Here is a 26,845-nt window from a genome sequence, read left to right on the forward strand (position 1 = left end):
GGAATCCTTTCCATTTATTTGTGTCATCTTCAATTTGTTTCATCAGTGTTTTATAGCTTTCAGAATACAGGTCTTTCACCTCTTTGGTTAAGTTTATTCTTAAGGTTTTTTTGTTTTTGTTTTTTGGTGCAATTATAGATGGAATTGTTTCTTAATTTCTCTTTCTGAGACTTCTTTGTTAGTATATAGAGAAGCTACTGATTTCTGGGTATTAAGTAAGTATCCTGCAACTTTATTGAATTCGTTTATTACTTCTAGTGGTTTTTTGGTGGAGTCTTTAGGATTTTCTATATATAGTAGCACGTCATTGTCAACTAATGACTGCACTGTTTTATTTCCCATGAGCTATCAATCCTTTAACGAAACAGATTGATAAAGAAAACATTTTCAGAAAATTTGTATGATTCATATTCTTTTATTATCTATAACATTTTAGGCAAACATATTAAGTACTATTCTTATGGCTTTAAAGAGTTAACATAGCTTCCAAAGCCCTTCACTTGAAACCCTGGCAAAATTAGGGTCAATAAATATGCAGTGAGAAATTTGAATTCCGTATTTATTATTAAATAGCTTAATAAATTGACAGTCTTCCTCCACAACTGTGTTCTCAGTGGGGTGTTTAAGAAATTGGTTATAAATGGGCATCCTGTGGACCAGATGTAGTTAGATAGTTTTAAATTTAAATTTGTTCTGGTTCAAATTAATTTTGACAAAGTTGACTGGTGAGGACTATAAATTCAGCCTCCCAGTGGCATTATTAATAATGGAGGCCAGGCTGGGTCAGTGTTACTATGGCAAAGAGATAACAGTGACTTTCAGAAGGTCACAATGATGCAAACAAATCATAAATTCCCATGTCTATAGCCTTTGTGTTTAACAAAGAGAACTATGGTTACTTTCTTTAGTATAAAAAAATGTATATTCTGTGTAGAGGAGAAGTACAGTTCTCATTTCTTATTTAATTAAAACTATCCATTTTAGCTCAAAATGAGAACCGAAAATGAAATAAAACAAAAGCAGTCAGAAATGAACAATTCTTTCAGCCTGTAGCCTTTTGGCATATAGCCTGCAGCCACTGTCACAGGTTGATACCTCTCAGAAAATGAAGCATGTGGCAGGGTGAGAAGTGTCTGCAAATCACCCATCAGAAATGTTACATGCATCTGATTTTTCCTGGTTCTTAATGTTTTGCAATTTTTATTGGAGGCTGCTTTTTCTTCCATTTCTAACTCATCATTCAGCAATAAACTCTAGTAGATTATGTTACTCTTCATTCAACAAATATTAGCATGGTCAAAAATAATACCTTAAATTTCTTTAGTACTCCACATATTATTCAGTTATCCAGCTCTACCTAATGAATTACCCCCCAAATTAGCAACTTTTAAAACATATTGTCTTACAGGATTTGGGGGTCAGAAAGCCAGGAGCAACTGAGCTGGGTGGTATGGCTCAGATCTTTTCATGAGGTTATAGTCAAGTGGGGTTGGTTGGGGCTTCAGTTATCTGAAGGCTTGACTGTGGCTGAGGGTTCTGCTTCCAAGTTTGAGCATGTTGTCCGGAGGCGCTAGTTTCTCACCATATGGGCCTCTCCATAAGGTTTCTTACATCGTGACAGCTGCCCTCCCTCAGACCAAGTAATTCAAGAAATGGAGTAACCAAGACAAAAGCTGCACTGCTGTTTTATTGCACAGCATCATTTCGCTTTATTGCACCTGTTAGAAGCGAGTCACTAAGTCCAGCTCAGACTCAAGAGGAGGAGAATTAGGCTCCACTTCTTGAAGGGAAGGGTATCAAAGAATTTGTGGACAAATTTAAAAGACCGTATCCTGTCATTTAGAAAATATTTGCATATAAAATGCAATACAGTTTGATCTTTATTATGAGAGGCAGACAGAGCAAACATTATCATCCCCATTTTCCAGATGAAGTCATTGAGATGACCACACAACTGGTAAGTGGCAAAGTTAGTATTCACACCAAGTCTTCTGACTCAAATCTAGTTCTTACCACATTTGATACCAGGTTTTCTCCAACTGGTCTGAACACGTCGTGAGGACAGGGGACATATGCCCAGCACAGAGTAGACATGCAAAAGTGCTAGTTGAATAAATGAATGAATAAAAGAATTAATGAGAATACTGTTCCTTCACTATGTAAGTGTCATTTAATAGACTCCATGATGTCTTTGAAAAGAGATGATAATTTGTTTCTGCCTTCAAAAAGGTTGCAATGTACTTGGAAAGAGATGATATATGCACACGAAAATGATAATTCAAAATAGTAAGGTGAAAGGTACTGCATCTTATAGAATTAAAATACTCAGGGAGAGGTGCAAACCAGCAAATTTTGGACTTTGAGTAAGGAGATTCCCCTATGGGTTCTTGGAGTCAGGAAATGTTACCAAAAAGAGGAAATAAGATGACTGACCCTTTAAGTATGTGTTGCATATATTTGACTCAGTTGAGAGCTTGAAAAAACATTCTAAGCAAAAAGAACAAAGTGAATAGTTGTGCATTGGCAAGGATGTTTGTGGGAATTTGAGAAAATATTAGGAGATAATCTTGGGTCAGGGGGTGGGATTGTGTAGCAGAGAAGCAGGGAAGAAGACTAGAAAATGCAGAATAAAGAGAGCATTAACCCCCAGCCTAAGAATTCTCAGTGTTATCCCTTAGGAAATGGGGCTGGGAGCCCAATAAATATTTTTTGGAAAGGAGGTGATATAATTCATTTGCCAAATATTTATTAGCCGTGCCTGTGTACCAGATATGCTTCTAGGTACTGGGAATATAACAGTGACCAAAAGAGAATACAACTATGCCCTCGTGACATTAACCTCCTACCAGTTGAAAGTGGAAATGAGTTTCTTCTAGCTGAGTTTTCCATGGGGTTAGTTGACATACATTAAATGCATCCATCAGACCAAATACCATTCTTATTTCTGTGAAGAAATTCAAGGAAAGGAAAAGAACATTTGTTACCTTAAGGAGCCTGCAATATAAAATAGCTCTAGTATTAGACAGGGAAAGAGAATACAGTCAAATGAACATCTTTGTTTAAAAGCAGGGAAAAAAAATGTTACTTGATCTGCTATCACACAAAGGTGATAGAGTTGGGAAATTTCTGCTCCTTAAAATAAGATCCTACCACACTGAACCTCAGGACAGTTTAGATCAGTTGTTCTCAGCAGGGAAATTTTGCCACCCCTCCCCCCAAGGACATTTGACGGTGTCTGGGGACATTTTTGGTTGCCACAATTGGGGGGGAGGGTGCTACCTGCCAAAGCCAAGGATGCTGCATGTTATATAGCACAGGACAGGACAGCCTCCACAGCAAAGAATTATCTGGTCCAAAATGTCAGTAGTGCCAAGACTGAGAAACCATTTTAGATCAAGGCGCAGGTATAAGAGTAGCTGTTTCTCGCTTTACAAAATCTTGACCTCTATCAAAATAGTAACAAGAAATTACGTTTGGAACAATTTTCAGTCTAAAATGTCAAAAAATGTTAAATCGGTGGCTCTTTTAGGCTAAATAAAACTTATTTTCTTAGAATAAACACTGAATTACAACTGAAAAATCCAGGTTTTGTCTTGGAAATTTGGAGGGTAATTGTGAAATCACATGATGACTGGCTGCCTCATGTCTCAGAAGCTAAAAGGACTCACCCTTTGTGTTCTTTTAAGAAAGGAAGCAAGATGGAACTTGTCATGGAAACCAGCTTCAAAAGGCTATGGTTTCATTCCAAATTCTAAGATGGAATGCACTATAATTCAGTCATAATTACTAAGCTACATGTCTTGCTGCAAACATCCAGTTTGTATTTTTTTTCTTCCTCGGCTTAAGGATATTTTTGAAATAAATGTAAGGTAATGGAAACAATATTCTTTGACTAGAGAAGGAGAACCTTGTAACTCATGACAAACTGCAAGAGTTACCCAGGGAGCGCAGCGCAGTTCAGCCTGAACTGATGGCTGTTTTCGGAGCCGGCTGCATCGGCAGCACTGTCCTAGGAAAACACATGAAGCTGACAGGCTGAATGGGGAGATGAGGCAAGCAGGTGGGATGGAACAATGAGAGACACCTGACCAATCTCAGGTGGGGCAATGCATAACTCAGGGGCTCCCGGTGCTCTCAGTAGCTCCCTAGGCCTTCTAACTCTGGCTTTGAATTGGCTACAGGGTGTGTAACTAATAGAAGAGGTCTCAGAAATGCCAGCCCCAATGGTGGCAATCATCCAAGACATCCATTCATTCAAAAAATACACACTGAGTGCCTGGAGGGTCCCAGGAACTTTAGAGGTGCTGGGATACAGTGATGAACAAGACAGGCAGGGCCCCAGTTGCATAGAGCTCACACTCCAGCACGACCTACTTACCACAGGCCTTTTGGCTCTGTCTCTGATTTTTATGTCTGCACATGAACCCTTGGACCTGATGGTGTTGGTTTTGATATTTAGCCTCCTCTAAAGCTTTAGCTGATCCTCACAGTCTAGATCTTTCTACTCCTGAACACTTCAAATAAAATACCAGGTCCAGTCAGACCCTAACCATTGGCTAGCTGTCCAAGTAAGGACACTTAATGCTCAGTGGGTGGGGATCAGACACTGAGGGGTACAGACTGAAGGAAGCAGCTGCCTAGGGGATGTAACCAAACTACTGATTTATGAGAAAGCATGTCAGAATGGCTGAGGGATGACACTGGACGATATGCCATTGGACACGATTGTCAAATGTCAATCACAGGGGGAAGCAGATCAGAAGATCATTTGCAGGTTGGGATGTTGGGTTTTAAAGCGAGAGGGGGATCTGGAGAAAGACTGCCAGTCTGCCCAAGCAGATGAGTGCTGGGAACAGAGGAGGGTAGAATCGGGGAAGTCTGCACAGAGGGCTGGAAGGAAATATAGACACAGATGGGAGAAAGAGGAGAGTTGGATCTTCAGACAGTTGTCCTGAGTAAAGAAATAAAATGAGTGTCAGGCATGAGAAGATGGGCAGGGTGAGTGCTGCGGTGCTAGCTGGGAGGGCCACGGCTTGCTTAGATGAGGGGGAGCCCGGGGAAGGTGAGCTTCAGTTATGGGCGGAGGATTTGGGCTGAACAGAATGCCAATGAAGAGCCGCTGTGACTTTGTGAGTATGTGAGAAATGGGGGTGAAACCGATGTGATGTGTAGGATAAGTGGTAGCAGCCAGAATAGAGAGCAAGAAGACCAAATGGTGCAGATAGAAAGTGATTTAAGTGATAAGGGTCCGAACTAAGCCCGTCTGAACTAAGAAATGGAGAGTACTACAACAGAAGACTCAGCATTGTCTGCCTAGATAGGAGGGGTAAATAAAAGCGTTTTAGAAGGCTATCACACCAGCTTTTTTCCCCTGGTAATTATCTAAATTTTTAACCAACTCACTTGATTACATTATAGTATTAAGCAATAATATTAACAATACTTGTTAGTATTTGAGTGCTTCTCATGTGCCTGGCTCCATTCTAAACTTATAAATGTATTATCTCATTTAATTCCCCAACAACACAATGCTATAGGCACTATTATTATCCCCATTTTACAGATGAAGATACTGAGGCACAAAAAGGTTAGATCACTTAACCAAAGTCATGCAAAAAATGCAAGATCCAAGATGGAACCCGGACAAGCTTCAGAGCCTGAGTCCTATTGCCTCTGACAGTACATGATGGGTGCCTAATAAATGTCTTTAGACACGAAATAAATGCATTCCTGTGTGAAGGTGGCATAGCTGATATGAAAAGGTCAACATGACAGTTGTGCCTGTATTAATCTCTCTTTTCTCTGGACCAGTGTTTTCTGCGAAATGCAGCCTCCAGAAGTGGGGCTACCATTCCCTCAGTCAGAAATTAAATGGGGAAAAAGGCCTCCTCCATTCATCACACCCTCCCTTCTCAACATTATTATAATATAATCTCATTGCCCAGGGATATGTACAGAACCCATACAAAACTCCAGCACTCTCCCTTTAATCCTGGGAAATTCTGGTCATTGCATCTTGCCAAACACCTTGCACCTGGGGCGATGTTGCAGGTTGTTAGAGAATTTCTCATTTTTTTTTTCCATACCTGTCACCAGCTTTCTTGATGACTAGTTTACTTTGAGTATTTGTTTTTCCAGTCTTCCTCTCTGGAACAAGGTAGCTCTGGGGAAAAAAATCTATTGGATGGCCTATTCTTGCATTCATTTCGTAAATTACTGAGTGTCTATTAACACACCCCGTGACATGTGATGAGCTCTTTCCTGCTTACTGTCATTTCCCCCGGGGAGGGGGGAGCAGTCCTGAAAAGCCTTTCTAGACCAGTAATCCAGCAATACACATTGTCTTAGCCATTCAGTGAGCACATGCTCCTCAAATCATCTGCCTCCCCTGGGCAAACAGTCTTGTGCAGAGATCAAGATTTCACACCATATATTTCCTTTATTCTGGTCCGAAGGTCAATATCCTCCTAATCCTGACATCAGGGGTTGATGAAGCCGCACAGATGTGTTTAGATGCAGTGGATGGCCTCTATTCTTGTAACTGCAGGGCTCCAGTTAGTGTCGCTAAAGGCTCTTTGAGCTGCAGGTGAACCGATGGAGTACAATCTGCGCAGTCGCCAAGGAAGCTAGGTGGCTGTGTGGCTAGACACCATGTCAAGAGGTGGAAGGTCAAGTAAAAATATTACTATTTGAAAAAATACATTAAATTTTCAGGTTCAGTTTTACTTAGAAATAAGGCAAAGTCTTGGACAATTGAGCTTGACAAACCAGATCACTCTGACGGCAGCAGTCTGAACTTACAAATAACTTTTACCTTTATGTTTAACTGAATAAATAAGCTGAACTGGGTACATTAGCAAAGAAGGAATGTTCTTTTCCCCATTATTCCCTGTCCAAATGAGCTCTCTTGAATAATTTCTCCTTAGACTCTGAAGGCCTTTTTTGGTGATTTTCATATAATAAACGTTGTCTGGTCCCTTTCAGATTCAAGAATGGACTTGTGTCAATAATTTAGAAGGCTTGTCAAATGTAATGTCAAAACTTGCAAAAGTTAATTTGATCCAGAACATCCCCCCCTCGCCTGCCCACCACATGTGAGTGTACCACAGCTGCAGAAGCCTGGGATATGAGGTTGTGTGCTTTATGTCCTTGGGGGCGGAAGAAATGTCTGTGATTTCCCGGCTCAATCCTTTCCTCCACTCCTGGTTGTTGGTTTGGACCTCTCTTTTGGGGTCATATCATGTGGAAAAGAGGAGAGAGGTAGGTAAGAAAAGACCTTCCTTGTCCGGCTGACTGTAATCTGACCTAAGTGTCCTCTAAATGGGGAGAATAAAAAATGTGCCACCTTGACCTCATGGGGCACTCTGGCAGATTTCTCAGAAGTCTATGACTGGCCCGGGGCTATTGTCCCCTTGGTGCAGGCTATGCCTCTCCTCCAATCTTATGTCTATTATCCCCCTACAGCCCATGAACTTCTGGAGGTCTGTCCTCTTAGGAGCTTTTTGTTCCTGCAGATATTCTTCCTGGGTGAGATTTCTTTTCATGGCATCCTCTTTTGTCTGGGAAAACATGCACCTTGGCCTCCTATTTGGGGGAAGTGCTCTTCTTCTCCAGCATGGCCATATCTCTCTTCTCTATGCCCATTCAACACTACTAGTCAAGCATAGGCTCCCAGTGTAGCCTCTTCAACTTGAGTCAGGCACTGGTCCTCTTCACCCCAAACTCCAGGACACATAGGCCAACAGCTCTGAGTGGTTCTTTTGAAACCACACTTCACATGGACTAAGGTAAAGGGGCAGATTCTTCTTTAACCCCCTCCTTTGCCGCCCCCCCCCCATGAGAGGGGACCAGACTCATAGCACCCTGACAACTCTCTTTTAAAAAATCCTCACCTGGGGCACTTCTGCCCCCTACATAGTCTTGAGGTTGATGATGGACCAGAGTTAATGGAACCCACTCCACATGCCCTTCATAGGTGGTCTAGGACTTTGCTTTAGAAGTGAGGACGACTTGCCCTATAATATCATTCTTAGCCTTTGGAACCTCATGTAAAACAAAGGTACAAAGAGCTCCATTTGAAAATTCTGTTCTGTGTTATCCATTAAAATTCAGCTTTTAAAAGAAATTCAGTGAGACCAACAGTGATCTATCCAAAAAGGAAATCAAGAAAACAATCCCATTTATAACAGCATCAAAAAAGACTAAAATAGTTAAGAATAAATTTAAGTGAGGAGGTGAAAGACCTGTACACTGAAAACCAAAAACCTTGGTGAAAGAATCTGAAGGAGACACAAACAAGTGGAAAGACATCTGATGCTCATGGATCGGAAGAATTAATACCGTTAAATTGTCTGTGCTACTCAAAGTGATACACAGATTTAGTGCAGTCCCTATCAAAATTCCAGTGGCATTTTTCACAGAAATAGACAAACAATCCTAAAATTTGTAGTCACAAAAGATGCCATGTAGCCAAAGCAATCTTGAGAGAAAACAGAGTTGGAGGCATCACACTTCCTGGTTTCTCACTATACTACAAAGCTGTAGTAATCAAAACAGTATGGTTCTGGCATGTGTACAGACAGATAGAGCAACAGAACAGAATAGAGCGCCCAGAAATAAACTTAAGCATATATGGTCAACTACTATTTAACAAGGATGCCAAGAGTACACAATGGAAAAGGATAGACTCTTCAGTAAATGGTGTTTGGAAAACTGGATATCTGCATACAGAAGAATGAAAATATCTTATGGCATACACAAAACTCTCCTCAAAATAGGATAAAGACTTAAACATAAGACCTGAAACTATAAAACTCCTAGAAGAACTCATAGGGGAGAAGCTTCTTGACATTGGCCTTGGCATTGAGTTTTTAGATAGGACATCCAAGTCTAGGCAACAAAAGCAAAAGCAAACACAAGTGCACTACATCCAACTAAAAAATTTCTGTGCAGCAAAGGAAACAAACAACAAAATGTAAAGGCAACCTATACACCGGGAGAAAGTATTTTTTAAGTCATATATCTGATAAGGGGTTGATACCCAAAGTATATAAGGAACTCATTCAACTCAATAGCAAAACAAGAAACAACTCATTAAAATGGGCAAAGGACCTAAATAGACGTTTTTCCAAAAAAGACAAATAGTACATGAAAAGGTCTTCAACATCACTAATCATTAGGGCAATGCATATCATAACCACAATGAGATATCACCTCCCACCTTGTAGGATGGCTTTTACCAAAAAAATAAAAGATAAAAAGTGTTGGCAAGGATATGGAGGAAGGAGAACTCTTGTCACTCTTGGTGAGAATGTAAATTTGTGCAGCCATTATGGAAAACAATATGAAAAACATTATGGAAAACAGTTTTTGAGGTTCACCAAAAAAGTAAAAATAGAATACTATATGATCCAATAATCTCTCTTCTGGGTATATACACAAAGAAGAGAAAATCAGTCACATCTAAGAGATAGGGAAACAACCTAAGCTTCCATTGACAAATGAATGGATAAAGAAAGTGTGTGTGTGTGTGTGTGTGTGTGTGTGTGTGTGTGTGTGTGTAATTCAGCCTAAAAAAAGAAAGAGATTTTGCCATTTGAAACAACATGGATGAACCTGGACAACATTATACTAAGTGAAATAAGCCAGACACAGAAAAAGAAACCTGCATCTCGCTTATAAGTAGAATTTAAAAGAGTGAAATACATGGACGCAAAGAGTAGAACACTAGTTACTGGGGTGGGGAAGTGGGAAAATGGGAAGATGTTGGTCAAAGGGTAAGATTGATAAGTCTGGAGATATAATGTATAGCATAATGACTATGATAATACTGTACTGAATATTGAAAATTTCCTTAGAGTAGATCTTAGGTGCTCTCATTATACCAAAAAACAAATGGTAACTATGTGAGGAGGGATATGTTAATTAGCTGACTGTACTAATCATTTCACTATGGATGTGTATATCAAATTATGTTGTACCCCTTAAATATAGACACTTTTTATTTAAAAAATAAAATGCTGAGGCAAGGGAAATAAAAGCAAAGATAAACTATTGATACTACATCAAAATAAAAAGCTTCTGCACAGCAAAGGGAACAGTCAACAAAACTAAAAGCAACCTACTGAATGGAAGAACATATTTGCAAATGATGTAACTGATAAGGGGTTAGTATCCAAAATATATAGAACTGATACAACTCAATACCAAAAAGACAAATAATCCAATTAGAAATGGGCAGAAGACACGAACAGAGATTTCTCCAAAGAAGACATAGATGGCCAACAGACACATAAAAAGATGTTCAACATGACTCATCATGAGGGAAACTTAAATCAAAACTTACAATGAGATATCACCTCATACCTGTCAGAATAGCTAAAATCAAAAACCCAAGAAACATCGTTGGTGGGAATGCAAATTGGTGCAGCTATTGTGGAAAACTTTATGGAAGCTAGAGAGTGTAATGTTGAGCGAAACAAGTCAGTCAAAGAAAGACAAATACTGTATGATCTCACTCATATGTGGAATTTAAGAAACAAAACAAATAAGCAAAGGCAACAATAGAGAGAGGCAAACCAAGAAACAGACTGGTAACTATAGAGAGCAAACTGATGATTACCAGAGGGGAGGTGGGTGGGGGAAGTGCGTGAAATAGATGATGGGGTTTATCATCACTTATCACAATGAAAAAAATAAAATGATAAAAAATTAAATTACTAAATAATATAATTTTGTGAAAATGAGCAACCATGATGAGGTGATGGCTTGCCCACTGAGGTGACGCACAGAAAGCTGTAGCTCTTGGCAGCGGTGAGGTAGACTGGCGAGTTCTAAAAGCATGGCCAGAGGTGAGGGTCCTTGAAGAAAATGGGGGGAAACAAGAGAAGGAAGAAAAGGAAGAACATTAGCATGGGTAGTTCCTTCCTCAGTGAATTATTAACAGCAACAGAAGGGACTACATGGAAAACACCTGATAAAGTAGCTGGTTCGTAAGTGTCAAAGTGTTACACGGTATTATTTGTCCCCTTAAATCCCTTTGGAACATGGTAGGAACCTAAGGTGGGAAATAGAGCGGTTGATTAATTAACCAGCCTATCTAAATTGTGTGTGTGTGTGTGTGTGTGTGTGTGTGTGTGTGTGTGTTTTAATAAAAACAAATAATCTAGTCTTATAATTATGCATCTACTCCTACTTCCGATGGATACCGATGTAAATAAAACCCACCAGAGTCATGGTCATGTGAGTGGAGGACAAACAAGGGTGGTGAGGAAGGGCAAATATCTACAAAGTTAGCCTGAAAGTTCTCATGTTATATCCAAGTTCTTATATTTCCACTACTCTGCTCTCCTTTTCTCTCACTTTGCTTCCCCCAAATTGGCCTCCTCACTGTTCCCTCAGCATGCCAGCACTGCCTCCACCCCAGGGCCTTTTTACTTCTTCCCTCTTCCTGGAAAATTCTTTCCCCACAAGTCCACATGGCTCACACTCTCATCTCACGATCTTCGTTCAAATGTCATTTTCTCCGTGGGGCTAATTTAAAACCGTAGCATCCTCTGTTTCACTTCCTAACCCCTTTCCCTGTTTTATTTTTCTGGACAGCATTTGTTAACATCTTGTATGATGCACTAGTTTGGCTTCTCCCCACAGGAAAGTGAATCCCATAAGGGCATTTTTGGGGGTCTGATTTGTCTACTAATGTATCTCTATCGCCTGGAACAATGATAACACATGGTTGTCCCTAAGATTGATAACTCAGTAAATTCTGGGGGTTAAGGATATTTTTCTGTAAATATTTTGTCAGTAAGTATTGATAGCTTAGTAAATATTCTGGGGGTTAAGGGTATTTTTCAAGCACAAAGGAAGGATTGATTAACAAAGGAAGGCTTCGGGGAGAGCCGAGGAAGGCTCCCTGAAGAAACCGGCATTTGGCCAGGGCTTGAAGACTGGGCAGTCTCACGATGGGAGGCTGAGAGGGGCAGAGGCAGAGGCTCTCAGGGATTCTGGGTGGTTGTGTGCTGGAGACCACGACTGAATTCCAGAGCTACACTCTGCTTCTGTAGCAAAGCTAACTATACTTTAGAAGACGACCAGAGCGGAATGAATATAGTCTCTGGTGTCAGACAGGCTTGAGTTCAATTCCTGTCTCTGCCACCTACTGGCTGTGCAGCCTGGGCAAGTCATTTTACCTCTCCACTACTGTTTGCTTATCTCACAAACCCGGAGTGAGTATGATCTAGTTCATATAGTTATTATGAGTATCAAATATGAAAACGCAGAAAGAACAAGTATCAAGCTAGGATCCACGCAGGCCAGTCTGAGAAGGCATGCCATGATCAAAAGAAGTCCAGCAAACAAAACTAATCTCCAACTAAGTCAAGACCTTTACTTGTATTTTTTAATTCCTTAAAGGAGGAACCAATGACCAAATCAATATTTCTTTTTTTAAATGACCATTTCATCCTTTATCCTCTACTTACCTCACCTCACGACTCTTATGTGGTACAGAGTAGGTTCATATGAAATGATCTTCAAAATTTTAGTTGTTTGGAAAATATTTCGGTATTTCTCCCAAATTAACCCTCCCTGCCCCACCGTGAAACCTCCAGCACTGCTCTCTGTCTCCCTTCTCTGGTGAGAAGGACAGTCACCAGGAACATGGCAGGAGTCCAGGTGAAGATTCCATAATGTCATTCTGCTTCATAATGTCATGAGAAGCCAACCAGACTTAGCTCTTAGAGAACATGTTGCTGTCTCCTCCATTTAACTCAGAACTGAACAGAGCTGTCTTCTGGCTTAATTGAATTTCTAGTGGTAATTTAAAAGGGTAATTTTTAATTTTAGTGAAAAAAAATTTTTAAGTTGAAATAGAAATATGCTAGGAAAGTTTTGAAACTTCTCATCTAACCTCACGGCAGTTTTCAAATTAATAGAAGCAAGACATTTTGTACAAAGTAGTGTTTTCTTCTAATCCCCTTCTTCTTTCCTGGAAACGTGGGTCATTATTATGTATCTCTGGATGCTTGCAAGGTTTAATAACAATAAGCATTCAGACTGAAGAACAAATAAGCAACCAGCAGACAAAGCAAGCAAGGCTTTGTCACTGGGTTTGGCATACTAGTCGCCTACACAGCGTGTCATAATACAGAACTAACTGAAGAGGCTTTGCTGTATTGGAAATGTAAATATAACCTTGACACAGAAAACAGGCTGCCTTATTCGCATGCTGAAGCAGGTGATCACTACGAATCTCAAAGACTTGGCTAAGAGGAATAGAAATAGAATTCTTCTAAAATGCTCTGTTTGATGTCAAAAGACAGCCAACTATGTCCTCTTATAGTTACAGATCTCCAGGTCAGGCTCTAGGAAGAGACTTCTTTTGAAAACAGAAACCACAGGGGCGCCTGGGTGACTTCGGTTAAGCATCTGCCTTCAGCTCAGGTCATGATCCCAGGGTCCTGGGCTCAAGTCCCGCATCGGGCTCCTTGCTCAGCAGGGAGCCTGCTTCTCCCTCTGCTTCCCACTCCGCCTGCTTGTGCTCGCGCTCTCTCTCTCTCTGACAAATGAATAAATAAAATCTTTTTTTTTAAGATTTTTTATTTATTTATTCGACAGAGATAGAGACAGCCAGCGAGAGAGGGAACACAGGCAGGGGAGTGGGAGAGGAAGAAGCTCCTAGCGGAGGAGTCTGATGTGGGGCTCGATCCCAGAACGCCGGGATCACGCCCTGAGCCGAAGGCAGATGCTTAACCGCTGTGCCACCCAGGCGCCCCAATAAATAAAATCTTAAACACACACATACACACACACACACCATCCCCGAGGAAGAAGCAGTGTTCCTGCTACTGGTATGCCACAGTTTGATCACTGCCTCCCGCTGCTGGGGCCATGACTGTGCCCTGTGACAATTATCACCTTGCAATCTCATACTCAGTTCAATTCAAACACAGAACAAACCCTCGCTTAGGGCTTACAAAGGCCCAGCCCTGAATAGACACGTACCACATGTTGCTGTTACCAACAGTGTATGAGACCACCCACTGGGCCTTTGCACGGAGTCCTCTGCCTGGATGCTCCCACCTCCCCTCCCCTGCCCCCACTCCCCCTACCCCATGCCTCAGGGAAGCCTTCCTGAGACTCTGAGTAAGCCATTTCCTCTTTCATGTGTTCTCATATTTGGATTGGTTTCTGTGATTTTCTGGTTGATGTCCATATCGTCTATGAATTTCAATTCCAGGAGAGATGATCATTGTGCCCCCAGTGCGAAACGCAGTGCCTGGAAGATAGAGACTCCCAAATGCTGGGTCAATAAATGAAAGAACATAGGAAGGGAGTAGCATGAGATAACAATGTGGAGATTGTTAGAGGTCAGGTCATGTAATGCCAAGGAACCTTAACCTTGAAGCATAGTGTAAAGCCAAGAGGAGTGGATGGGATTTAATTCACCTAAAGAAATAGATAGTTTTCTAAATGGCTTTAGTGCTGACTTGCACATGAAGAACAAGGTCTCGTAGTCAAGGGACCATTTTCTCAATAGCCTGTGCAACCTGGTACAGACCCTCAGGCCAAGACCCAAACAAGATTCAGCTGGAGACCAAGAAGACTGCAGTGAGCTTGGATTCCATGCGGATATTGATGGGGCGCCATTGATCCTTTTGTTTCCAGAAGCTTAATGGCACACATTCAGCCCTCAGTACTCCACAGGCCTATGAGAGGAAGCATAGAGCAGCACTGGTGTCTATGCCAGTTAAGAGGCACAGTACCACAGAGACTGAGGCATCGTGTGAGGCTGGGACAGTCACTGTTCCTTCTCCCGTGTGGTCCAAGAACAACACATTAGATGGAATTGAATGAATGAATTCTCCTTCCCTGCAGTAAACTTAGAGTAAGCAAGGATTTTTGTCACCTTAGCTTCTGATTCTCCAGAAAAGAAATTTGATCAGTCATTTTAATACAAATGAAATTCTTAGTCAAGTTATCATACTTCATCAGGACTCCACTGATTCCTGACAGAGTTAAATCACGTGGCGCTAATGGTCAGTGTGGGCAATTGGACTGGCTGAGGAAAATGTCCATTGCTTGTTAAGTAAGAGGTATTTTAAAAGGTGACTGGCAGTTGCTTATTAGACTGAGATTTCTAGGTAACAGTAATATTGCCTACAAATAAATACAAAGTTCTCTGATGATTACCTCTTAGCTCTTTTTCTTTATCATTATTCTCACCATTGTTATCACATCACTACTTTAAAACCATTCCTTTCTGCTTTTACTTATTAAATCGCTCAGTGAATTAATTCTGTGGAGATCGGTTCTCAGCGTGGGAGGGAAGGAGGAGGGAGAAGGGAGGGAGGAAGGAATGAAGGAAGAAAGGGAGGGAGGAAGGAAGCTAGCTCGTCCATGGGAGGTGAGCTAAGAGACTGTTAACCAACAATGAAAGCTTCACTCTCTCCTGTGTAAGGAATTGAGTCCCAGAGTAAATGGATCATTCTTCTCATCCTTCTGAGAATCTTTTAAAACCTGGATAGAGTCTTTCTTCTCTTTCCCCTCCTCTCTCCTTTCTTCTCTCACCTCTTCTTACTCTACTAATTAGGCGAAACACATCATATCTCTCAGTATCCAAAGATTACTGATGACTAGTCGTTCTATCCCTCAATGCATTTTTTACATTGCTTTATTTTAAAAAGGATACGCGGTAACTTTAAAAATACATAACAATACAAAAATTTGAAGTTGGTTACTGATGCTTCATTATTGGCATAGAGAAATGCGACGGATTTCTGTGTGTTTATATCCTGCAACTTTGCCAAATACATGTATTAGGTCTAGCAATTTTTTGGTGGAGTCTTGGGTTTTCTACATGGAGTATCATGTCTGCACATAGTGAAAGTTTGACTTCTTCCTTGCCAATTTGGATGCCTTTTCTTTCTTTTTGTTGTATGACTGCTGAGGCTAAGTCTTCCCGTACTGTGTTAAATAGCAATGGTGAGAGCGGACTTTGCAACGATGTGGATGGAGCTAGAGTGTATTATGCTAAGCTGAGTAAGTCAGTCAGAGAAAGATAATTACCATATGCTTTCACTCATATGTGGACTTTAAGAAACAAAACAGATGAACTTATGGAAAGGGGAAGAAAGAGGCGGTTGGGAAACAAACCGTAAGAGACTCTTAACTATAGAGAACAAACTGAGGGTTGCTGGAGGTATGTGGGTTGGCGGATGGGCTAAATGGGCAATGGGTATTAAGGAGGGCACTTGTCGTGTTCAACACTGGGTGTTATAGGTAAGTGATGAATCACTATAAATTCTACTCCGGAAACCAGTATGACACTATATGTTAACTAACTGGAATTTAAATAAAACTTGAAAAATAAATACATAAAATCAAACAGGTTACTGAAGGAATTGCTGCAGGTAAGGACAAAGATAGAGCCATCTCAGTGAGAGAAGTAAAATTCAAAGTCACATTGTGATCCAGTGGCTGGGTGTTCTGTTCCACACAGTCATTCAAGAACCCAGGCTTCTAGCATGTCTGTCACCTTCAAGTTGTGACTTCTGAGTCCCCCTGCATCATAATATCTGATACCACATGAGGGAAGATTATGGAGGATCTTACGTGGAAGGTTTTATACATCAGGTCTTGAAATGACAGCCATCACTCCCACTCATGTTCCATTGGCTAAGACTTAGTACACGGCCACACCTAACCAACCACACAGGAGGCTCAGCGATGGAGTTCGTCTATACCAGAGAGAACGGGTTTGGTGACCAGCTGATACTCTGACACACTGACCTATATTTGCACTAAATTGTGGGGGCAAGAGCAGTATTTCTCTTTTCACTTCATCCCCAATTCTCGTACACACTGAGCACTCAATAAGTATTTGTTGGGTAAATGAAACTGTGCACATTCAGTATTTAAAATATTTTATCTGATGCTGGTTGCCCATTTTAGTTCCTCATAGAGCGCCATCTGAGGCAGCCCCTAACACATCTCCCCGTGTCTGACTATATTCCTGGAGCTCGGGTAGAGTGTGTCTGTTAGTGTCCATTAGCATTATTTCTGTTAATCATTTATAGATGCATAAACCATGATGCCAATTTATTTATGTACCCTACATATTTTTTTCAGAGATTTGATTATCCTGTTTTTTTATGTAAGTGTGTCATTTCCCAGAACTGAGGTGCCTGGGAGGGTGAGACGACATTCATTACTAACTCGAGCTTACAGGCGAATGAGCATCCCGACTGTCATACTATAAGGATATTGTTAAGAATATTAGACACAGTTTACAGTAGTCTTTTTTAAAAGACTGGGGAAGGGGCACCTGGGTAAGAGTCCTGGGATCGAGCCCCACATTGGGTTCCCTGCTCAGCGGAGAGTCTGCTTCTCCCTCTCCCTGTGCCCCTCTCCCCTGCTCGTGCTTGCTGTCTCTCAAATAAAATCTTAAAAAATTTTTTTGAAAAAAATATGGGGGAGAAATTTGTTTTTAATCACAATAAAAATAGCTGTGTTTCTCTTGAAAACTGTTTTTAGCCTATGATAGCCAGTAGTGGAATAACATATACTCTTTATTTCTTACCATCATTACTAGAAAGTCCTGACTAAATGTGGGACCCATTTCTATTAAGAGTACATGACATCAAGAAATGCATTTTGTGTACTATCCCCACCCAGGTTTTGACAGGGATAAACATACTTTTTCTGACTCTGTTTTCCTTGCCTTTAGTTTCCCCTTCTATCTACTTCTGTTATCTTCTTGAATTGAGTGTTTATGGAAGCTACCTTAAATCTATTTGTTTTCCAAGAGATATGACCATGTTTTCAGTGGAGTGTATTGGGTATTTTTATTTTTCAATCTACCTTGCTTCATTCCTGGAGATATTTCCAAATGAATATGAATTAGTCTTTCATTTTGAGGAAAAGAGAGAGGAGAAGAATGGGAAATGATGGACTATAAAGATGGGGATGATTTTGAAAGCTAAGAACTGAAGTAACAAGTAACCATATTAAGCATGTGAAAATGTTATGTACAATTGTGAAAACTCACTACAAGGTAAGTTCCATGAGGGTGAGGACCTTGTCTTCATTGTTGCATGTAGACTAGAGTCTGGCACACAGTAGACACTAAAACAACATATTTTGAAAGTGTGAATGTAATACACTCCATTAGGAGAACTAGGTTAATATCATATGATATTGGATATTGGGTATGTAGCCACAAGCATATGCCTTAGGACTCAGTTCATAGCTGATAAAATGAAGCCATTAGATTATGTATTCGCTAAGGTTCTTTCCTTCTCTAATATTCCATGCTCTTCATGCCACCCTTGTTAGTTACAGCAGCATATTAAACATGGGAATGTAAACATCTACAACAATTTGGGAATTTTGTTTTCAAAATAGGATATCCAGCTGTATCATCCACAGCCCTTGGAGATGTCAGTACCTTGACTCCAAATACCACCCTCCAAAGTGAGTATAGCAGGGCTTTCCTTATGTGACTGAAAAGAAACAAAACACAAGTTTTAGTACAGCTATGACAATGTTGGGGTTTGGGCAAAAGGCTATATTTTTCATTTAATGTTGATATTTTGGTTTGAGTTGCTCTGTGGCAAATTGTAATCTAAATGGTGGCTATACATTGATGTAACAATCATTGTAATCTTTAAAATGTGGGTTGGTGAATTATTATACTATACTTTTCATTTCTCGTGGAATTTTAAGATAACAGTAAAGTAGTCTTGACAGTACTCCCCGTGATCTGAGTTGGCGACAAGAACAGAAAAAGAAAGAAAATCGGTGACAAGCTGGCATTAAACATAAACTACAGAGCTTTTGCTTAATATGCCAGCTGTGTGCCTGTGTAGGAAAGCATATTTTCAATTTCAGATTTCCCCAAAGTCACATAGATTAAAAATTCAGCACATCAAAGTAAAGTTAAATTATAACTGTATAAAAAGGGTGGATTCTGAGAATTTTGTCTCTCAGCCAGCAATTCCAATGTGACTACCCAAGGCTTCAACTACTCCTGGACCTCCGGCGGGCAAGACACCAAAAACCGTAAGTGTAACTGGGAGTCCCTTGGGGTCTTCTGGGCCTCATTAATTCATCCAGCACGTATAATGAACAACTACGACGTGCTCTGCTCATAGTCATCTTAACAAATACTTACAAAACATCTACTGTGTTTAAAGCATTGTTGTAGTTGCCGGGGATACGTCTGTGAACAAAAGAGATCTAAGTTCCAAATTCTGGGGGAAGAGAGACGGGCAAATGGTGATGAGTGATAGGGAATAAAGCAAGCGGTGAAGGGAGACGTGGCGGGTCAGGCGGGAGAGGGGGTTGCCATTTTAAATAGGGTGGTTTTGCAAAGCCTTCCTGAGGAAGGGGACATCTGAGTAAAGGTCTCAGAGATGAAGGAGCAGACTAGGAGGCTGTCTGAGGAAAGAGCGAACTAGCCAGAATACACACGTATCACTGAAAGCAGTGAGAAGACAGAGCCCAGCGTGAGGCACAGAAATGGTTTGGCCATTGAATCTGGCCCCCCAGCAGCAGCGTGTGCCGATGCTGCTTCAGCTGGTATCGACAGGCTCGAAGAGGAAGTATACTGCCTCTTAGTGGTACAGGACGGAGATCTGCGTGGCAGGGAAGTGGCAAGGGATGTGGCTGAAGCAAAGAGCCCGGATGCCGCTGGTGCAGAGAGCCCTGGGTGTAACTGCTAGACCCTTGGCCACAAAGAGTAAATATGTATGTCTCTGTTAGGAAAGCATTTAAGTTATACATTTAAAGCCTCTAAAAGTCTTTTATACCTGCTGGCTCAGTCATCTCACTGCTGGGAACGTGTCCTCAGGAAATAAATCAAAGAGCAAAAAGGAACGTGTATAGTATTGCTCTTTGTCCCATTAGTTATTTATTTTATCTCCTTTGTGGACCTTAGGTTCACAGGTCTGGATTAATCATAATCCTTAATTCGTGACACACTTTGACCGTTTGTGTATGACCCTCTATAATCTAATTTAACATATTTCTTTTAACAAATGCGTTAATAATATAACCGACACCTGTGAATCCAGTAGCCAAATACGAGAGATGAAACGGGAAGTGTCAGAAGTGAGAGCACAGCCAGAGAGCCACAAATAAGTGTAGATGCCAGGGGTGTCGTGGCAGCTTCCCGTGGAAACAGGAGGTGGCAGCAAGTGGATCTGCAAAACTTGACGATTTATTTAAAAAAAAAAAGTATTAAAATATATGGCTGTCATACACATTACATAAAAATAGGTTCCATAGAGTATGAAATCTTTATGTCAAAAGCAAAACATTAAAGCGTGTAATAAAATAAAGGTGAATTTCTTGCTGGCTTTGGGGTAAGGAAGGGCTTAAAGAAGAGACATAAAGCACTAACTGTAAAAATGATGGAAACATTAGAATACCATAAAGTTAAGAAAATTCTTTCTATCAAAAGACACCTTCGGAGCACCTGGGTGGCTCAGTTGGTTAAACATATGCCTTCAGTCCAGGTCATGATCCCAGATCCTGGGATTGAGCCCCACATCAGGCTCCCTGCTCAGCAGGAAGTTTGCTTGTCGCTCTCCCTCTGCCCTGCTCATGCCCTCTCTCTCAGTCTCTCTCTCTCAAATAAATAAAATAAAATCTTAAAAAAAAAGACACCTTAGCAAAAGTAAAAAAAAAAAAAGAGGGCAAGCTATAGTGTGGGAGAAGATATTTGCAACATATGTAATTGAAAAATGATCAGAAATATATAATTGACAAGAAATCAAAAGTTTCTATCAAGAGTATATAAAGAATGCTACAAATCAATTTTTAAAAATATAAAAACATTAGAAAATGAGCGGAGAGGCACATCACAAAAGATGTAATGCAGCGGCTAGAAAACAACCAAAGAGATGCTTAGCCTCTCTGGCAATCAGGAAATGCAAACGAAGATGAGAATCAGATAACCATGTCACATATAATCAATAGGCAAAAATTAACAAGTCTGGAATTGTCAAATGTCAGGACGTAGATCAGTATAATTTTTTATATGTTGCTGGTGAAAGTACAAGTTGGTACCTTCATTTTCCACCATTTTGACATGGTGTTTTAAAGCCATGTCATACCCTACAATTCAACAATTTCATACCCTACAACCCAACAGTTCCACTCCTAGATATATACTCCACCCCCCCTACATGCACGCTAGTACATGTATCCAGGAGAAGCGCACACAATGTCAGGGGAAAACGCTATTCATAATCGCAAAAATTGTAAATAACCTAATCATCGTAGCCAAGAGAATAGATAGATAATTTGTTTCATAGTCATATATAAAATATTATAGAACAATGAGAAATGAGTGAATGACAGCCACATACAACAGCACGAGTGGATCTTAATAACATTGTGTTGAGTCAGAAAAGTAAATGCCAGGTGACAATATACGGAATGATATATATATATATATATATATTTTTTAAGATTTTGTTTATTTATTTAGAGAGAGAGCACAAGCAGGGGGGAGGAGCAGAGGGAGAAGAAGAGAGAATCTCAAGCAGACCCTGCACGGAGAGAGGAGCCCAACATGGGGCTCCTCTGAAAGCCAGACACCCAACTGACTGAGCCACACAGGCACCCCTGGAATGATATTTTTAGATAAATTATTAAAGCAAGTACAACCAAACACCATATGGCTTAGGCATAATATGTGATAAAAGCTTAAAAACTATGTAAGTAAGTGAATAATAGACACATTCAGAACAGCATTTGCTTTGGAATGGGCATACAGGGGATGAGCCAGGGAGAAGATGTAATGTTACTCACAGTAATCCAACAATCTGTGTGTAAGAGTGGGGGTGAGAGGGTGTTAAAGAAAAATGTATCCAATAATAAGAGAATGGAAAATAGGATGAGATAGTAATTCAACGCAATATTATGAAGCCAATCCGAACAACAGCCCTAATGTACTAAGCCAGCCAGTATATCTTACTGTATAGACAAGGGTACTAGCTAGAACATTTTCACCCATCAGATATAAATTGAAAATAAAAATATGGTTAGACCGGGGATGAAAGTCCATACTTAGTAGACTAACATTTATCTTATAAAATTGAGTTTGTGATGAACTATGCTGAAACTCTCCTTTACCTACACTAGTTTGTCATCCTTTATTCTCAGTGGTTTAATACAAGTTAAGTTCCATATCTTTTTTGTTGTTGTTGCTTACCTGTATCCCCAGTGCCTAAGGTAATGCCTAGCGTATAGCTGGTGCTCAACAAATATTGCTGAGTAGATAGATGATTCTGTGTTGTTGCTTATGGAGGGGAATTATGTGGCAATGGTGATAAAAGATTATTGGAGGGGTGCCTGGGTGGCTCAGTCAGTTAAGCATCCAACTCTTGATTTCAGCTCAGGTCGTGATCTCAGGGTTGTGAGATCCAGGCCTGTGCAGGGCTCCGTGATCAGTGTGGAATCTGCTGTCCCTTTCCCTTTGCTCGTCCCACCTCTCTCTCTCTCTCTCTCTCTCTCTCAAATAAATGAATAAATAAATTCTTCTAAAAAATAAAAAATAAAAGATTATTGACAATATTATAAGATAAAGCTGAACTGCAATTTAAATTTATACTATGATCATATATAAATTGTGCCATATTTTCATTCTCAGCATATTGGTGTCTGATGATTTCCTTTATTTATTTGATTTTTTGTCGAAATTATACTGAAATGTAAGATACACAAGAACAGGGAACTAAACCTCCTCTTGTCTTGCTCACTGTGGTCTGATAATGTCTATAGCAGTGACAGCCACACAGTAGGTGCGCGGCAAATATTTCTTGAATGATTGAAAGAATATGTGTACATATGGACAAGGACAAGGAAGAAAACACAAACATACACAGTGAAAAGAAATGATCTGCTTAAATGGAATTTTTGAACTTTTTGTTTGCTTTATTTAAATTGTTATTATAATATTATGTGTGCCCGGAATAAAAAAGAAATCCTGTTCATCCCATGCATCATATCGTTATGAAGCATAGAGGCTACCCAAAATATTTTCTGCCCCAGAAACTGGAAAACTGAAAGGTCTTGCATGAAAGTGCTTTATACTTTACACAAGTATATTCTTGGTCTTTTTAGTAGATTTCATAATGAAATGAACAATTCCAATTCCTTGTGTCTTCCGTCCTTCCCCACCTGAAAACTTCCTTTATTCTCAGACATCTCTTTTATCATTCTTACCATGAAATAGCCTTAGAAATTGTAAAATCTAGGAAGGGACTCTAAAACCCAACAAACAGAATTTTCCTCCCCGTGAAAACTTGCATTCTTACTTATGCAAATGAGAATATCTTGTTTACTAGTTGTCATTTTTATCCATAAGCTTAGAGAAGAAAATTCCCTACCATGAGTTGCTCTATTTATAATCATTCACAAAAACACATTAGGATCCAACAAGTTAATGTTGATTGCTCACTCCCAAACTATTTTTGAAACATGTTTCTTCTCGTTGGATTGGACTGTAATGTGACATCCAGTATTAGATGATGCATTTGGCAAGATTCGTGACAAGCATGGGTAATGAGATGTTTTTTTCCTTCCAATATGTTTATTTCAGTAGATTTATGAAATGTTCCCAGGCAGAAAAAGAATGATAATGGATGGATTTCTGGTGAGATAAACCCACTAGCAGTGTTTCTAAAGCTGCTGCTGTTTGTGAGCACATTCTAACGGGATATGTGCTTATACACGCATTTTGTAGTTTACGTATATTTGGGTGTCACTAGAAGATTTGGGTGCATTGCATTTACACAGTATTTATAAGTATATGTTTTAATATATTCTTCTGTTGTCATTTTATCCACTTTAGAATATTAGCATCTAATCCTAGTTCAGCTTCCACGTTTCCAACAGCCTGGAACGGAGATTCGTAGTTTACTTTAACCACCTATGAAATGGGGGTACCAGATCTGACCATCTAAATACCCCAGGTTACAGGTTAATAACATCCTGGGATCTTTTCATCCTGACACTTAGGTGATCGGGCCGTGGAGCAGAAAAGTGAAACTTAATTACTTTTTTCTTTCTGTTTTTCCCTGCCATCCGTTGGTCCAGTGGAGCCCAAAGCCACATTGAAATCAGTCAATCTGGCTAAGTTAGACAAGCAGAAAAATGATGTGAGTCTCCGTAGGCCCCTATGCCTCTAATTTGCCCCATTACCAAAATCAACAAGGTTATCATTACCTCACCACGTGTGCCCCTGCACGTGTGCACACTTGCGCGCATACACACACACACACACCTGGGCCTCATAGTACCTCTTAAAGACCTCTCGTAGGGTCTTTATTTTGTTCTTTGACCATGCATTCCTTATTCTTCAAAATTTATGTACTCTTCTTCGTAAATCTTGCAGTTGCGTCGTTTACCCGTCCCTGATCCTGGTTGGTTCTTCTCAGGCTCTTGGTAGCTGTGCCTAATAATTTCATAGCAACCCCGTCTACGTTCCATAGGCAGAGCGGTTGGAGAGGCTGGAGTTGAGGGACTGAGAGTCAGTTACAGGGACATAGCAACGCCGGAACCTACAGCAACCTTGGGCCCTGCCCCTCTCTCAGGCTACAGGATAACCCCACAGTCCTGCTCCTTCCTGCTGACTGCCGTGCTGAGTCTCTAAACTCACCACTCTGGCCCTCAAATTCCAAAATCTTGTATGTCTCAGATCACGTCTCGTTCTATTTTCTTCTCCTCTAAAACACTGTTCTCCCCCAATTCTGTTACCTAGTTCCTGATTAGGTCAACCACAAATTCAAGATTTCCTTCTGGGATTTCAAATTCTATTTTCTGTTAACATGCCAAATTCTGGGGGCTTCATGTGTCCTCTCCACAGCTAGCACACAAGCCCTGCATTTCCGAAGATCGTGAGTGTCATCTTTGTTTCATGGTCAGGAAGAGCATGAGGGTCCCCCGTATAGAGGAGGTGGTCACGGCAAGAACAAACAGGGGAGCTGGCGCGTGAGCCTCCTGGTGTAAGGGGTGGTGCTGGCCCAGTACACGTTCACCCTGAAGAGGAGGGTGGGGCGGAAAACCAAGTTCACCAAGATTCCTGTATCCAAGTCCTGCATCTCTGAATACTGCTTGCCACTCATGCCATCACTCCAGGATAAAATCCAGGACGGAAGAACTCGGAACGTCTTAAGGAAGATTGGATACCTGAGACAAGTCTCGGTAAATGTACATGTAAAAATGACGCCTAAATTCCATAGAAGTTCAGCTTGCATCAGCTTGCCCTATAAGAATAACAGAAATTGTCCGTAGTTAGATCAAAAAAGGAACTATCAAACTTCAGATGACCATGGACTTTGATATGACACCAAGTAGATCTTCGTACAAAGGGAAAGGCTGCCCAGCATGTCATAATAGTATCGACCACTGTAAACTGGTTACAAACGAACGTCAAAGTTTTTGCAACTAAGGAAGAACACTATGTTGTCAAAATTGACTGTTTTTACCGTAGAATGAAAATATCCCTTTATGGTAGAAAGACGTGCTAAAGTACAGTTTCCTTGTTAAAGAAGCTTTACCCAGTGTTAAATTTAAATAAAATGTAGAAGAATCCAATGTTATACTCCAGGAAGGATATAAACATTTATTTGAGAAACTCCAACAACACAGCATCCTTGTGTTCATATTTTCGGCTGATGATGGTAATATACTCGGGAAGGTTATCCGTAAGCTGGTGTTTATCATCCAAATGTCGAAGTAGTGTTTATTCATGGATTTTGATGAAAATGGAGACTCAAAAGATTTAAAGGAGAATTAACTCATCTATTTAACAAACAGAATGGTGGTATGAAGAACACAGTATTTCAATCAATTAAAAGACGTAAAAACATAATTCTGCTGAGAGACTCTCAAGGAGACCTAAGAATGGCAGATCGAGTAGCCAGTGTGGAGTGCATACTGAAAATTGGATATCTAAATGATAGCGTGGATAAGCTTTTAGAAAAGTATTATGTTAGTGAGAGATGAATCTTTAGAAGTAGCCAACTTTTAATTCACTGAGGATTCCAAATAAGTATTTTTCAGGATGACCTCTTTCCTGTGGGAACAATTGATAGAAGAATTGCTCATCTCTTCATCTTGCTGAAAGACTCCTATAATAACACATTCTTGCTCTTGAAGTTTTTTCTAAGTATTCTCAGACATGTTGAATCCATCAGCTGGAACCTCCTTTTTCTTCACCTCTCTCAACACACTCCCCACTATATTTTTTTTAACAGATTAAAAGCAAATCTTAAAATCAAAACTAGAAAAATAACTTCCTGCTTTTCCGAAGTGGATTCTGTAGCTTAATTTTATCACACATTTTCTGAGAAGTAGAGGTCTAAAAAGGAAGATTTTAAAAAATAGCCAAATAATTTGCATAATTTCAAGTACTGCCATTTTTGTAATTTGGATGGATCATGCTGATGGTATCACCATCTGAAATTGTGCTAGGCTTGGTTATTTTGCCTGGGGAAAATGAAAATTGAGCAGAAAAGGTTGGCATTCTATATTTGGTGAAAAAACTGTTGGTACCCACATGTAACTGACCATTACAAAATGTTCTGTATCCTCGGCGCCCGGCCGGCTCAGTTCGTAGAGCATGTAACTGTTGATCTTGGGGTCGTAAGATCGAGCCCCATGTTGGGTATAGAGACAATTTAAAAATAAAATCTTTAAAAAAATGTTCTGTATTTACTTGCTGATGATAAATATGAAATTGAAAAAAAAATATTGAATACCCACTTCCCTCAAAGGGATAGCACTTGCTCAACTCTTTATATCTTAGTATAAATTAATTTATCACATCCTTTCT

The 26,845-nt window shown here is 40.2% G+C and overlaps 1 protein-coding gene and 1 pseudogene across 6 annotated transcripts in view; both read left to right on the forward strand.

Moving 5' to 3' along the window:
- The window catches only part of CD96 (CD96 molecule), an 88,170-nt gene that overhangs the window by 53,402 nt on the left and 7,923 nt on the right, over positions 1-26,845 (forward strand). For 5 of the 6 annotated variants that reach the window (XM_040621214.1, XM_040621213.1, XM_040621216.1 and 2 more), the window contains 2 exons: positions 18,403-18,471; positions 18,988-19,059. The exons of the other annotated variant lie outside the window; for it this stretch is intronic. In XM_040621214.1, coding sequence (XP_040477148.1) covers positions 18,403-18,471; positions 18,988-19,059 — 141 coding nt within the window. The remainder of the gene's footprint in view (positions 1-18,402; positions 18,472-18,987; positions 19,060-26,845) is intronic. 6 annotated transcript variants of the gene reach the window in all.
- LOC103677355 lies at positions 19,684-26,041 on the forward strand (annotated as a pseudogene).

The sequence above is a fragment of the Ursus maritimus genome, unplaced genomic scaffold (assembly GCF_017311325.1).
Source record: "Ursus maritimus isolate PB19 unplaced genomic scaffold, ASM1731132v1 scaffold_4, whole genome shotgun sequence".
In the NCBI taxonomy this organism is placed as follows: Eukaryota; Metazoa; Chordata; class Mammalia; order Carnivora; family Ursidae; genus Ursus; species Ursus maritimus.